Below are 14,250 nucleotides of genomic sequence, written 5' to 3'. Positions count from 1 at the left end.
GGGTTGCACTAGGCCATTCTAGGCAGTTTGGTCTGTAGATCATCCGGTACCTCAGTAGTCAGTAGATATGATAGAGTCCCATTATATCATAGGTGTATACAGTACAGTGCAGGATTATGATTATATACAGAAAGTTCTAGTAGCCAATTCGCCTCCGTGACCGCAAATGGTATGTCTTTCTCTCAGCGGGGGACTCCTCTCTCTGCAGCCTTCTCTCCATCTCTATTTCCTTGCTCAGCGTCTTCTCCCTCTCCTTCATCTCCACTTGTTGCTCTTTCAACTGCTTCTTGACGCGCTCGTCGCGCTGAGCCTTCGTTTTCTGAAGCAGTACCTCTACTTTCCTGATGGCCGCTTGCGGATCGTCTTTGTGCTCTATGAGATGTCCCTGGAGCTCAGCAACCGTAAGCTGCCCCGAGGGGATCTGTGCGGCAAAGTCACAGGCCAGCCTGTCGACGTCTCCAGATGTGATCATGGGCACTCGCTCCCCATTTTGGATCTGCATTACATGCCTCAGAATGTAGGGGCGAGTAAAACGTCTTGAAATAAGACTCCATCTCGTCACGTGCCGCGTACTTGAACTCGATGCGCATGTCCACCCGTCCGGGACGGATCAGTGCCGCATCCAACTTTTCGGCGTGGTTGCTCGTCATCATGAGAATGCGACCTTCACTTGCATCTACACCGTCGATGGCATTGAGAAGAACAGAGAGTGAAATGCCGTTCTGAGTAAGGGGGCGTCCAGGCATCATCATGCTCTGGTCGTTCTTGTCGTGCCCAGGTGCCCGTGACTTGGTGATATCCGTACAGTCCACATCCTCCATCATAACGATACATCTCGAGGGCAATTCGGAAAAGAGTGTTCGGAAGCTGTTCTCGTCTAGAGAAGACGAACTGGGGTCTATCACATAGATCGGTAGCTTCAGGTGTCCGGCAATGGCATAACATAGACTGGTCTTGCCAGTTCCAGGCGGGCCATGGAGCAAGTAGCCCCGGCGATACGGAAGCCCTCGCACCTCGTAGACGGCTTTGTTCATGAGGAATCTCGCAATATCAGCCAAGACACCAGCCTTGGTTTCCTGGTCAAGCACCACACTGTCCAGCGGCCTGGGAACACGCCCATCACACGGGTGCCACGCTCCCCCTCGGGCACTCCAAATCTCGACCTTATCCTGGTCTTTGTCAAGCCACGCCTGCTGCGCTTCGGCGAGCAGCTGCTTGAGCATGCCTATGCCCCAGTTACAGAGCGGCAGTCCCCAGCAGGAGATGACGATTCGATCGTTGACATACGTGTCCTCGCTGCTTTTGATGCGCTGGAACTTGATCCAGCGCCAGAAACACCAAGAGTACCAAGGGCTGGCATACAAGAAGTGATGCTCCTCCGTGGAGGGAATGAAGTGCAAGGGCTGGGTCTGGCGTTGCCTGATAACTTTCCTCCACCATTCATCGAAATTGTCTCCTGACTGATACTCAAGCTCATTATTGTCTTTGCTGGGGTCAAGGCTGGTTCTTATATGGACATATCGACCGCCGACCGACAGCATGTTGCTGGCAAGGAGATGCTTGGCTCTAGCCATGGATCTATGATGTATCACCCAGTACATGAGGTATCTGTAGATGCTGTCCTGGCCTTGTACCTCTATTTTGCAAGTGAACGAGTCACTAACATATACCAAGGCAGAGCTTAGTGGCGTCACAAACAATTGCAGGAAATGCCGCCATGCCATGCGGATACTGATGATGATGAGGAAAATGAAAAAATAATGGGACAGGTCAAAATCGAAGCGGGTCAATAGAAAATGAGACAGAAATGTGAATCCGGGCAAAGCGAACTCGAGCATGGCGTCTGGGGCCAGTGGCTCTGTGAGATTTGCTTGCATGATGAGAGAGCAATGCTAGTGGCGGTTGATTTGGGTCAGTCAATCGTCGTAGATAGTGAATATTATGCTCAATGCCATGATCTATGATCTCGGAGGGCACAAGAGGCTTTTATCGGTATTGTTGATAATGCTTGCATGTCGAGGTTGAATGTTCCTTAATGTCCGGAGCAGACAAAAAGCCTTTATTCAATCAATGACCACCCTTTCGGTTTTGTTCACCCCAGACAGACAAGGGAGATTTGATAACAATAATAAGAAAGAGGATGACCGGCTTCTGAAAGGCATTCTCATTTATTGTGCTTCGTATCCACTTATAGATAGGCATCTAGCGAGACCGCCAGGCCGCACGACAATATCTCCCGAAAGATTCTCAAAGATAGATCGGTTGCTTACAGGGACATTTCAGTTCTTGATGCCCCAGGCACCATTAATTGCTTTCCAATGTCACCCGAACCAAATGATGTGAAATATATCTGTCTGTAAACGAGTCGACAACCTGCCACTACTTGATATCCGGCCTCGTATGGTTGTATAGTACTAGAGGCTGTCGAAACATCTCGTGGCTTGGTCGAACTCTAGAACATCAACTATTTTCTGGGTACTACGCACGCAGGGTGTCCAAGACGAGCGAGACGTGACTAGGATCACATGTCTATTCAAACGACGGAGAAGAGAGACTCTCAGTGATCATATGACAAGACTTATCCCATCCACCAGCGCTGCGAGCCGATTTATGCACGAAAAATATAATACACGTATTCATTAACTTCGGATGTCGAGAGCAATAGCATAGAAAGATTCCGCACGTGTCCAGTGATCAATGGTCGACCCGATTCCCGGCCTGTCGGGCGGCCTTCATATTCACGGAGTTGGACGGAGGCATAGGGTATCCATTTACATACTGCTCATCAATCATTAGCAACCTGTGTGATCCTGGCCGGGCCGACGTCCTAAGCGGTTGACAGGAACTCGGTGTATCTCGAACTTACGGAGGGAGGAGGAGCTCGCCGAGGCTGCTGTGGAGGAAAGCGACGCCAGCCTGATAGATGAACAGTTAGTTTTTCGGTCCCTCTTGCAAGATGCTAATGCAGGAATTTGAGATTTGGCACTTACGCCGAAGACAAGAAGGCTTCGAACGATGGTAGCGTTTTCGGCGGCAGTAAGTTCCTCGTAGGCGGTGCTGAGGAAACCCTTCTGGGGGCGACCGGAAACGACGCGCTGTCTAGGGGCCATGATGTGAATGAGATGTGGAGGTGGATGGATTAAAGCTGGAGCTTGACAGGGGGGTTGTTGCAGTGCGTTGTAGAGATGAATGGAGTAAATGGAGTTGCGGTTGAGGGCAACGCGGAATGATGCCGGAGTCCGAGAAATCTTTCCATGCTTGGCAGCTGCGCCTTTAGCTTATCGCGGCACCCGTATCGGCTTGCGAGCTGCGGCGCGATCAGTCAATCAAGCAGCAGCAGTCAGCGATCGCAACTTACTTGAATTGGTCAACAAGGCGATTTCACGTACTGGATATCAGACTGATCAATTTGCATACCGCATATCCACTTGACACGAGTTGGTGGTGACGAGATTTCTCGTGAATTCCACTCGCGCAAGCCGCAGCCATGACGAGCATCGATGAGCTCTTCAAGGTACAGAACCTAATATGATAATATGGCCCTAAATGCTTTCTAACGTCTAAAGAAACCTTCATCCGCAGCGAGTTCAAAGCGCAAGTTTGACGCCTCGAAAGACCCAAGTTCGTTACGAAAACCCCTCTTGTCCGGCGGACGGTGCTGACGTTCAATGCAAGATGGGCTCTATAAAGCGGCTAAGCTGGACGCGGGTGGAGATGTTAAATCAAAAGGGAAGGCAGCGATGGTAGAAGAAGAAGAAGGCGACGCAGAGGACGACTATGCCGGCCCAGAATTACCCCCGGATTTCGAGGCCGAAGATGTTCCCGACGACGAAGAAGGCCGTTTTTTCGGCGGTGGTATGGAGCGCCAGACCGCTCAGGCTATGCAATACATTGACCAGCATGAAGAGGAAGAGGCATCGGTAAGGCAATGGCTCATGGATCTGCATGGGGATGAGTGCTGATGTGGCTTAGCTGGAGAAATTCGACCTCGCCTGGGTGCGACGATTCGCCCTGAATTTCGAGAAGAAGATATCCAAGAATGCCGAGCTTCGCGGTAAATTCGAGAATGATCCCCAAAAGTGGGTTTTGATCTGGGTCACTATTGATATGGAGACAAATCTTGCTAAGCTTCCTAGGTTCATGGCTTCGGAGGCGGACCTCGATACTGAGATCAAGGGCCTATCGATTCTCTCCGAGCACCCCGAACTGTTCGATGAATTCGCAAAGTTGGGCTGCGTTGGCTCACTTGTATCCTTACTCTCCCATGAAAATGCCGATATCGCGATCGATGGCATCCAAATCATTGGGGAACTGACCGACGAAGATGTGGAAGCTGAGCAGGAGCAATGGGACACACTTGTCAACGCTATGGTATATTCATTTGCATACCGAAGCGAGAAAATTGCTAATAGTGGTAGTTGGATGCCGATCTCATTGAACTACTAGCGCAAAATCTGTCTAGGCTAGACGAAGAATCCGAGGTTGACAGAGCAGGAGTATACTACGTGCTAAGTGAGTGCGCCGTCCTTCGATAGCTCGACAAACTACTAAGACCTCCAAAGATGTTCTTGAAAACCTCGCCTCCCAAGCGTCAATCGCCGAGAAGATAGGAAAGGACCCCAATGTTCTGCCTTGGCTCATATCTCGTGTTCAGAAAAAGGAAAGGCCCGTGAGCCAGAACCAACAATATTCGGCTGAGATTCTGGCAATTCTACTTCAGTCTACGGCCAAGAATCGCGACAGGTTCGTGAGCTTGGACGGCGTCGAGGTTCTTCTCCAATTACTCAGCCAATATCGCAAGCGTGATCCGGAGAAAGATTCTGACGAGGAGGAATACGTCGAGAATTTGTTTGACTGTTTGATTTGCGTCGTTGATGAGGAATCTGGCAAGGAAAAATTCTTGCAAAGTGAAGGGATTGAACTCGCTCAGATTATGCTGAAAGAAGGGAAGTTCAGTAAACAGAGAGCTTTACGAGTCTTGGATCATGCTCTAGGCGGTGCAGCCGGTGCAAGTGCATGCGAGAGGTTCATTGAAGCAGCATGTTTGAGTACTGTGTTTGGTATGTTCAAGCGCAAGGTATGTTGGATTCTTCTCGTGAGTGCTCGGGCTGGGTTGACATTCAGCAGCAAGAGAACCAGACGGTCGAACATTTACTGGGCATTTTTGCTTCTCTCCTGCGCCTGCTACCTGGAAGGTCTGCGCCGCGTATCCGTACGCTTGCCAAGTTCATGGAGAAGGATTATGAAAAGATCGAGAAACTCGTTAAGCTACGGCGGGATTATTCCTCGAGAGTATCCCCCGTCGAGCAAGCGATTGAGAAGGAACGGAAAAGCTTCACACCAGAGGAACAGGAGGTCATGGCCAGCGAATGGTTATCCCGGCGGTTTGACGCTGGGCTTTTCTCGCTTCAGGTTCGTAACGCATACTTGACGCCAGTCTCAGTCCCGCCCACATCCTCTGACACTTTTGCAGCTCATTGACGTGATACTGGCTTGGCTTGTGGCCGAAGATGATGGGGCCAAGAGGAAGATTGTTTCCCTTCTCGCAGACCGAGATGAGGATCTGTCTTTGATCAAGGCGACCTTACAAGGTATAGCAATTATATACTTCCTGAAACCTTCACCGTGGGAACAAAGACTGACGATGTGGTCCATTCAGAGCAAGTGCAAGGTCTTTCGGAGGAAGATCCGGGGCAAAAGGATCATAAGGAGATGCTGGAGACGCTTCTACAGTTTGTATGATGGGATACAGAAGGCCAAGTTTGGTATAGCTGCTAGCAAACCATGAGCATTCACCCAAGGTGCATAAGCATAGGAAGCATAGGTTGAGTGATCGAGGGTGAGGTCATTGTGGATGTACTCTGTATTGTAATGTAACACCAAGGTGAATTGAATTCAATGGATAAATACCGATCACGTGACTATGCTTCTTTGTTTCGGATTAGTGTTATCCCTTAATTGGTTTAGTTTAGTAAGCTACCAGCGGCGCCAGCAGCAGCAGGCGGTCGGGAGGGACTAGTGGCGGCTCTCTCTCTGCTCATCAAGCAAGATCCATCATCGCCCGCCCGGAGACTTGAAGCACTTCCCCAGCTGCTTGCTCCCTTCACCAGCATCACCGGTGGCCTGGGTTTTTCAAACCTCATCATCCTTCTTGAGGCTTCCGGCTCTTTGACTGCTTCTGTTCTTGCTCATTTCGAACTCTCACCCCCGGTGTCTACCCTCTGACATTAGCCCTTTGGCGACCGTCGAGTGGGATATTTTCCGCCGAGCGCGTCGCGCCCTTTGCGCCTTCTTGAATCTTTGTCCTTTATTCCGCTAGGTCCGTGACCGATTTTCCCGTCAAGATGGCCGACTACGAAGATGCCTACGAGGATGAGTACTACGATGATATGGACGAGGGGATCACGTCGGAGGATTGCTGGACCGTTATCTCGTCCTTCTTCGACACTAAGGGTCTCGTCTCACAACAGCTAGACTCTTTCGATGAGTTTATCTCGTCAACGATGCAGGAGTTGGTGGAGGAACAAGGCCAAGTGACTCTAGATCAGACGCTTCCCCCCGCCGAAGATGAAATCGACCCGGTTGTTGTCCGCCGATACGAGCTCAAGTTCGGAACTGTCATGCTCTCCCGCCCCTCCGTGACGGAAGGCGATGGTGCGACGACCATCATGTTGCCGCAGGAGGCTCGTCTACGTAACCTTACATATGCCAGTCCTCTATACCTGGGTGTCACCAAGAAGATTATGGAGGGTCGGGAACGTCTGATTGCCGACCGGGATGAGGATGAGATGGGTGACCCAAGCGAGGATCGCAAAGCTCATGGCACCTATCTTTCGTGGGAGCAGAAAGAACTACCCGCTGACCAAGCTAAGGAGGAGACGGTATTCATCGGAAAGGTGCCCATCATGCTCAAGTCTAAGTACTGTATTCTTAAGGACTTGAGCGAACAGGCTCTCTACAACTGGAATGAGTGCCCTTACGACTCGGGCGGTTACTTCATCATTAACGGAAGTGAGAAGGTTTTGATCGCCCAGGAACGCAGTGCTGGCAACACGGTCCAGGTTTTCAAAAAAGCACCACCCAGCCCTACACCTTATGTTGCTGAAATTCGTAGTGCTGTCGAGAAGGGTTCGCGGCTTTTGTCACAATTGTCCCTGAAGCTGTTTGCGAAAGGTGATAGTGCCAAGGGTGGATTTGGTCCCACGATCCGGTCGACATTGCCCTACGTGAAGACCGACATTCCAATTGTGGTTGTTTTCAGAGCTCTCGGAGTGGTCTCTGATGAAGATATTCTGAACCACATTTGTTATGACCGCAACGACACACCTATGCTGGAGATGCTGAAGCCATGTATTGAAGAAGGTTTCGTTATTCAGGATCGCGAGGTCGCGCTTGACTTCATCGCCAAGCGTGGGTCTTCCCAGTCCAGCATGAACCACGAGCGCCGTGTTCGCTATGCCCGTGAGATCATGCAGAAAGAATTCCTCCCGCATATTTCTCAGAGCGAAGGTAGTGAGACGCGGAAAGCCTTCTTCTTGGGTTACATGGTGCACAGACTTCTCCAGTGTGCTCTGGGTCGTCGGGATGTCGACGACCGTGATCATTTCGGTAAGAAGCGCCTGGACTTGGCCGGTCCGCTTCTTGCGAACCTTTTCCGAGTCTTGTTCACCCGCGTTACCCGCGATCTACAGCGATATGTTCAGCGGTGCGTGGAGACGAACAGAGAGATTTACCTGAACATTGGTATCAAGGCTAGCACCTTGTCGGGAGGATTGAAGTATGCTCTTGCTACGGGTAACTGGGGTGAGCAGAAGAAGGCAGCTAGCTCCAAGGCCGGTGTGTCTCAGGTGCTCAGTCGTTACACTTACGCCTCCACATTGTCTCATCTTCGTCGAACCAATACACCCATCGGGCGAGACGGAAAGATCGCCAAGCCTCGTCAGCTTCACAACACTCATTGGGGTCTGGTGTGTCCGGCTGAAACCCCTGAAGGTCAAGCTTGTGGTTTAGTCAAGAACTTGGCTCTCATGTGCTACATCACTGTCGGTACGCCCAGCGAGCCTATCATTGATTTCATGATTCAGCGTAACATGGAAGTCCTCGAGGAGTTCGAACCTCAAGTGACACCGAACGCTACCAAGGTGTTTGTCAATGGTGTCTGGGTTGGTATCCACAGAGATCCCGCTCACCTTGTCAACACGATGCTTTCCCTTCGTCGCCGTAACATGATCTCGCACGAGGTCAGTCTGATTCGAGACATTCGTGAGCGGGAGTTCAAGATTTTCACCGATGCTGGACGTGTCTGCCGGCCGCTCTACGTCATCGACAATGACCCGAAGAGTGAAAACTGCGGCTCTTTGGTGCTCAACAAAGAACACATCCGCAAACTGGAACAAGATAAAGACCTGCCTCCAGACTTGGATCCAGAAGACCGCCGCGATCGTTACTTCGGTTGGGATGGCCTGGTGAAGTCTGGTGTAGTGGAGTACGTCGATGCTGAAGAAGAAGAGACCATCATGATTTCCATGACTCCGGAAGATCTCGAAATTTCCAAGCAACTCCAGGCTGGTTATGCTCTTCCGGATGAGGAACTACACGATCCCAACAAGCGTGTCCGCTCCATTCTCAGTCAAAAAGCGCACACTTGGACTCACTGCGAGATTCATCCCAGTATGATCCTTGGTGTTTGTGCCAGTATCATTCCCTTCCCAGATCACAACCAGTCTCCCCGTAACACCTATCAGTCTGCTATGGGTAAACAAGCCATGGGTGTCTTTTTGACTAACTTTGACCAACGTATGGAGACGATGGCCAACATCCTCTACTACCCTCAAAAGCCCCTGGCCACAACGCGGTCCATGGAATTCTTGCGATTCCGCGAGCTCCCCGCCGGCCAGAACGCTATCGTCGCTATCGCTGTCTACTCTGGTTATAACCAGGAAGATTCCGTTGTGATGAACCAGAGCAGTATCGATCGTGGTTTGTTCCGCAGTCTCTTCTACCGTACTTACACCGACAGCGAGAAAATGGTGGGACTACAGGTCATTGAACGCTTCGAGAAGCCGATGAGATCGGACACCCTCGGCATGCGGAAGGGAACCTATGATAAGCTTGACGAGGATGGCATCATCGCCCCGGGTGTTCGTGTCTCCGGCGAGGATATCATCATTGGTAAAACCGCACCTTTAGCTCCCGACGCGGAGGAGTTGGGCCAACGGACCAAGGCGCACACCAAAGCGGACGCTTCCACTCCCCTCAGAAGCACGGAGAATGGTATCGTGGACCAGGTTTTGGTATCTACGAGTAACGACGACCTAAAATTCGTCAAGGTGCGCATGAGGACAACCAAGGTTCCCCAAATTGGTGACAAGTTCGCCTCGCGTCACGGACAGAAGGGTACCATTGGTATCACTTATCGTCAAGAGGATATGCCATTCACCCGTGAGGGTGTGGCTCCCGACTTGATCATCAATCCTCACGCCATTCCTTCTCGTATGACAATTGCCCACTTGATTGAGTGTCAGCTTAGTAAGGTTTCTGCGCTACGTGGGTTTGAGGGTGACGCCACACCATTCACTGATGTCACAGTCGACTCAATCTCCCGTCTTCTTCGTGAACACGGTTACCAGTCTCGTGGATTTGAGGTGATGTACAACGGCCACACGGGGCGGAAGATGGTAGCCCAGGTCTTCTTGGGGCCGACCTACTACCAGCGTCTGCGCCACATGGTGGACGACAAGATCCATGCCCGTGCACGTGGGCCTACGCAGATCTTGACGAGACAGCCTGTGGAGGGTCGTGCCCGTGATGGTGGTCTTCGATTCGGAGAGATGGAGCGCGATTGTATGATTGCGCACGGAGCCAGTGCCTTCCTGAAAGAGCGGTTGTTCGATGTGTCGGACCCCTTCCGCGTGCATATCTGCGATGACTGTGGCTTAATGACCCCGGTTGCGTAAGTTTGACGATGCTTCCCTGATTAGTGGACTGTAGTGGATGGACCATGCTAACGGAGATGCTGCAGAAAACTCAAGAAAGGTCTATTCGAGTGCCGACTGTGCAACAACAAGCACCGTATTTCGCAGGTGCATATCCCATATGCAGCCAAGCTTCTGTTCCAAGAGCTGGCCTCGATGAACATTGCCGCTCGCATGTTTACCAACCGGTCTGGAGTGTCCGTGCGGTGAGAGAGAGAGAGAACAAGGAATACCATCCGTGTACATCAGTTGAATTTCTTTTTCTTTTCATTTTCCTCCTCTCTTTCCTCACCCCCGCCTCTCTATATCATGATAATTCCCTTTCTCGTCTTCCGGTGTTTTTCTTTTCTTTTTTTTTTCCCCCTTTGAATTTGCTTCCCATCCTTCTCTACCATCAAAATCTGCGATATCAACCGAAGACCCGACTGATTCGGCATTTTCCGGCGTACAAAGGATCTGAGGATTGTGATTTCTTTGCTTTTCTTATTTTTGTTTTTTCCTTTTCCTTTTTTTTTTTTTTTTTTTGGCCGATGATGATGAGTGAGCAGCGAAGGGGTTGGGATTACGATATACTTTGCTGTACTTGACTGAATAAATCCTGGCATTGGAGCCGAATCAATAATAATAAGCCGTGGTTGTGAAGGTGAAGAGGTGCAGGATGTGCCCATGCCATGCACGTCTGCATATTCCCCTCTTCGTCATGCAGTCCTCCCCACCCGGACTGTCCGTGATAATGGAGACAGGTGTAGTGATAGGTGAGGCATTGACCAGTGAGGGAGCAGACTTTGACCCTCTATGAGTCTATTCTGGGCTTCCCCTCCTCCGTCCAGCCTGGTGAACTTTAACCTCGATGATGGGTGACGATAGCGCAGCGAAGAGTGAAGAAGGAGAATGTCATAGGTTCAAGGTTGGAGAGGCAGGCAGTGGTTGCAGGTGGCTGGGCGGCAAGCAACGGCTTCTTAATGGCTGAAGGCTCGGAGACGGGCTGGAGAGAGCAGGCCAATCGAACCCTGGACTTACCCGCTGCTGGGGTGTGACAGTCCGTCACTGACCTGGCAGTTACTACCATTCCTAGTGAAGGTAATTGATTACCAGGCATCTTCCATGTGGATGTGGACGACTCCTCTCTCATAAAAGAGCCTTCTTACCCGCCGGGCCCTCGTCGGCCTTCCCTCCTTTTCCCTTCTTCTTTTTCTTTCTTCAGCAAGCTAGTCTTGTCTGTTCTGCCTGTGGTTTTCGAAGTATCCTGTGCACTGGTTGCACTTGCTTGTTTGTTGTTTCTTCATCCTCATCTTTATCTTCAATTCGTACCAACCCCATTTTATACTTCCCTTAATATCACGCACCTACCAGAACCAGAAAAAAACCCATAACCATAACCATCCTAGAGCTGTGCTTCTGGATGTTCCCTTGTTGTCTTGCTTCACTTCGCACAGGATACTTCTAAACTGTACAAACTTCCCACGGTTCAATACATTGTCGCCGGTCGACAAGAGTTTTTGTTCCCGATTTGCTTCCAGCTCAGACAAACTTGCTCGCCGTACACCTTAATCTTCTTTCTGCCTGTTTACGTGTCGAGGACTGGATCCCCGTCAAGCTTAACGCTTTGTTGTCTTGTACGGCCAACGAACCAACAGTTCCGCAATCCGCCGCAGCACGAGGCTGAATCGAATTGACTCTGGCAGTCACTTCGCCCCAACAACATTAGCACCGCCATCGTCGACACGATTATCTATTATATTCCTTTCTACCATAATCTAATCTTCTAGTATAATTCTGGTCCGATTCATTTGCACCCTATCGCCATAATGTCGTCCGTTCAGCTCAAGTTCTCTCTTCGGACTTCCTCCAATGTCAAGACCGTCCACCTGGTCGGTTCGTGGGACAACTACTCCCGCCAGATCCCTCTCTCGCGCGATGAGAACAAGTCTGGCTCGTGGGTGGGCAAGTTCCGCTTCCAGACTTCCATGCTTAAGTTGGGTGGTCGCTACTGGTACTACGTCAGTGGTCCTGCTTCCTTCTCTTCTAATGACACACCTTGCTGACTGACTGACTACAGTATATCATGGATGGCTATCACGTCTCCCATGATCCTGCTGTTGAATATACCGTGGAGCCCACCACTGGCCGCAAGCTCAACATCCTGGATGTTCCCGGCGGCAAGTCCTCCAGCTCTTCCTCGGCCCCTAGCAAGAGCCACCGTCGGACCTCGGCGGCCTCGGATGTGGTCAAGGGCCGGGCTCTCTCGCCATCCAAGATTCAGCACCCCAAGCCCTCCAAGCCCTACGCCTCTCGCCAGATCCGGGAGACTGACTTTGTCGGTGGCCCTCCCACTATGGACGATCTGACCCGGCGGTTTGCGGGATCCCGTCTATCGGACGAGTACTCCCTCTCCAACAGCCCGCCCAGCTCTGCGGGCAGCTCGCTGTCGTCCCGCTCCTCGGGCAGTACCTCTCCCTCATCGCTCAGTTCCATGAGTGATCCCCCGACCCCGATCTGCCGGTGTGAGCGCTATGGGATCACCCGCAAGGGAGACCGTGTCAAGCTAGACTGTGGAGGCAGTCGCTGCGGGTATGTCACCGAGTCCTCGGAGGCCAGTTGCTCCGAGTCGGAGGACAGTGATGAGGAGTACAGACGGGCACGGAGTGCCGTCAGAAGGCAGGGAATTGTTGTCCGAAGATAAACTCAATGTCTGTGAGGTGATGAAAGAAGAATGTCAATTCTCATCGATCAGCTCCTGCGCACTGTCAGGATCTGTTACTCTATCCCTGATGGTGTGCTCGCAGCGTGACGCGGAGCAGACCACTCATTTTGGTTTGGGACCGAACCGATTTATACTAAAATGAAGCGTATAACATGTTGCCCCTTTCTGGCAGAGAATGGGGCAATGTGGACCACAGATCTGGCACTCGGAGAGGTTCACAGAAAACAAATGAAAAAAAAAAAAAAAAAAAGAGAGAACATCAGGGGACAGTGCCAGACTGTGGGCTCTGCTACGGACGAGCCGGTCTCGCTTCGCAGTAGTAGAGGTGGTGGTTGTGAAGGACGTGAGGAGTGTTCTCGTCGAAGGGGGGTGAGAAGACAGTAGGCGGGGATTGAAGAAGGAGAAAGAGAGTTATGGCTGTGGTGAGAGTGGTGGTCAGGGGTGAGGAACAACGGAAATATCCGCTCTCTACTAGAACCGGCAGTATGGCCAGGCGGATGGAACGACAGGATGAGTGGTCCCGGCAAAGGCCTTTCCACCAATGTCCTGACAAGTCCTACATTGGTGCGCCGGGACATGAATGATGAAGTGATGATATGATGGTCTAACTTATCAATGCCTATTTTATGACTGCAATCGATGGTGTGGGTAAACATCTGTAGGAGATGTCGCTTAATATTTGAGATAAGTGGCAAACTAGAAGCACCAATCTGTACAGCAGTCAGGTGCTGGTGTTCTAAGGCTTCAACTAACAGCGCCAGAAAGTCAACAATGTACTGCACAGTACAGGACAGTAATGTGTAGTGACTTCATCAACGCGGCCAAGGGCCTTTCAGCCAGGAAGTAATTTTGTGATCAGTCTCGCCTGGCGAATCGCAACTCCAGTTTTTGGTGCCGGGTCTCTCTCATCTGGACGGTCAGCCCTACAGCGAGGTCCGAAAATTACCTCATCATGCATACCATAGCGAACCAGGACCCCTTTCTCATGACTAGACTGCTAGTTCCCTTGGTAGTAAAGAGTACGAAGCTTTTCTTTTAGTCATCATGAAGAAGCCTAGGTTCATCGATCCACAACAATAACAAGAATATTCAATAATGCTCACAGCAGGGGATGCGAGGAAACATTCCGATATTCCGAGATTGAATGGGTTGGATGGATCCATGAACCATGAACCATGAACCATGAAATCCAATTCCAGATGATTGTTGCCTGATACGGTGGCTGAACTGGAGCCGGAACAAACCAGGCCTACCAGGCCAATTGGCGGGCACGTGGTGGAGGAATTTGGTTCCAAGTTTCTATTCTTGAGTTCAGCCCTACGCCATGGTTTTTATCCACACTTCCACTTCCTCTTCCTCTTCCACTAGTACGACGATTCCATCAGCCGGGTCAACACTCGGGTTTTCCCACCAAAACCACGAGTTGATTTGATATCACGGTTCACAAAGCAATGGACATCGCTTATGGTCGGACTACCAAACCCGCTGGGTCCAATCCCCGGCGGGCTTGATCGAGAACGGGGCTGCTTGTCGTCCTGCATATCCTGCATATCCTGCAGCCTTACGGCCGGT

The 14,250-nt window shown here is 51.0% G+C and overlaps 7 protein-coding genes across 7 annotated transcripts; 3 read left to right on the top strand and 4 right to left on the bottom strand.

Moving 5' to 3' along the window:
* Positions 1–202: 202 nt before the first annotated feature.
* Positions 203–1,856, bottom strand: BO82DRAFT_300000 (BCS1 and AAA domain-containing protein). Its single transcript, XM_025632040.1, has one exon. It carries the CDS (start codon positions 1,836–1,838, stop codon positions 435–437), a length of 1,404 nt encoding a protein of 467 aa, XP_025497110.1. The 5' UTR covers positions 1,839–1,856; the 3' UTR covers positions 203–434.
* A 1,006-nt stretch (positions 1,857–2,862) lies between these two features.
* BO82DRAFT_397471 (putative TOM core complex subunit Tom6) lies at positions 2,863–3,110 on the bottom strand (the record flags this gene model as incomplete). Its single annotated transcript, XM_025638935.1, has 2 exons — positions 2,863–2,916; positions 2,991–3,110. The coding sequence occupies 2 exons, from the start codon at positions 3,108–3,110 to the stop codon at positions 2,863–2,865; spliced, it is 174 nt and encodes a 57-aa protein (XP_025497109.1).
* A 210-nt stretch (positions 3,111–3,320) lies between these two features.
* Positions 3,321–5,855, top strand: BO82DRAFT_350013 (beta-catenin-like protein 1). Its single transcript, XM_025634033.1, has 10 exons — positions 3,321–3,514; positions 3,567–3,621; positions 3,676–3,920; positions 3,973–4,079; positions 4,137–4,371; positions 4,419–4,512; positions 4,563–5,077; positions 5,128–5,412; positions 5,474–5,591; positions 5,660–5,855. The coding sequence occupies exons 1-10, from the start codon at positions 3,488–3,490 to the stop codon at positions 5,740–5,742; spliced, it is 1,764 nt and encodes a 587-aa protein (XP_025497108.1). The 5' UTR covers positions 3,321–3,487; the 3' UTR covers positions 5,743–5,855.
* A 220-nt stretch (positions 5,856–6,075) lies between these two features.
* BO82DRAFT_350012 (DNA-directed RNA polymerase II core subunit RPB2) lies at positions 6,076–10,447 on the top strand. The gene has a single exon (XM_025634032.1). The coding sequence runs from the start codon at positions 6,345–6,347 to the stop codon at positions 9,954–9,956; it is 3,612 nt and encodes a 1,203-aa protein (XP_025497107.1). The 5' UTR covers positions 6,076–6,344; the 3' UTR covers positions 9,957–10,447.
* Positions 10,117–10,729, bottom strand: BO82DRAFT_53882 (uncharacterized protein). The gene has a single exon (XM_025641308.1). It carries the CDS (start codon positions 10,640–10,642, stop codon positions 10,277–10,279), a length of 366 nt encoding a protein of 121 aa, XP_025497106.1. The 5' UTR covers positions 10,643–10,729; the 3' UTR covers positions 10,117–10,276.
* Positions 10,730–11,782: 1,053 nt separating this feature from the next.
* esdC (GTP-binding protein EsdC) lies at positions 11,783–12,657 on the top strand (the record flags this gene model as incomplete). Its single annotated transcript, XM_025631015.1, has 2 exons — positions 11,783–11,974; positions 12,034–12,657. 2 exons carry the CDS (start codon positions 11,783–11,785, stop codon positions 12,655–12,657), a joined length of 816 nt encoding a protein of 271 aa, XP_025497105.1.
* Positions 12,658–12,731: 74 nt separating this feature from the next.
* On the bottom strand, positions 12,732–13,500 carry BO82DRAFT_53805 (uncharacterized protein). Its single transcript, XM_025641307.1, has 2 exons — positions 12,937–13,500; positions 12,732–12,882 (listed from the first exon to the last, which is right to left on the bottom strand). The coding sequence occupies exons 1-2, from the start codon at positions 13,332–13,334 to the stop codon at positions 12,807–12,809; spliced, it is 474 nt and encodes a 157-aa protein (XP_025497104.1). The 5' UTR covers positions 13,335–13,500; the 3' UTR covers positions 12,732–12,806.
* Positions 13,501–14,250: the final 750 nt, after the last annotated feature.

This window comes from Aspergillus uvarum (assembly GCF_003184745.1).
Source record: "Aspergillus uvarum CBS 121591 unplaced genomic scaffold BO82scaffold_2, whole genome shotgun sequence".
Lineage (NCBI taxonomy): Eukaryota > Fungi > Ascomycota > Eurotiomycetes > Eurotiales > Aspergillaceae > Aspergillus > Aspergillus uvarum.
This window is presented reverse-complemented; position numbering and strand designations above follow the sequence as displayed.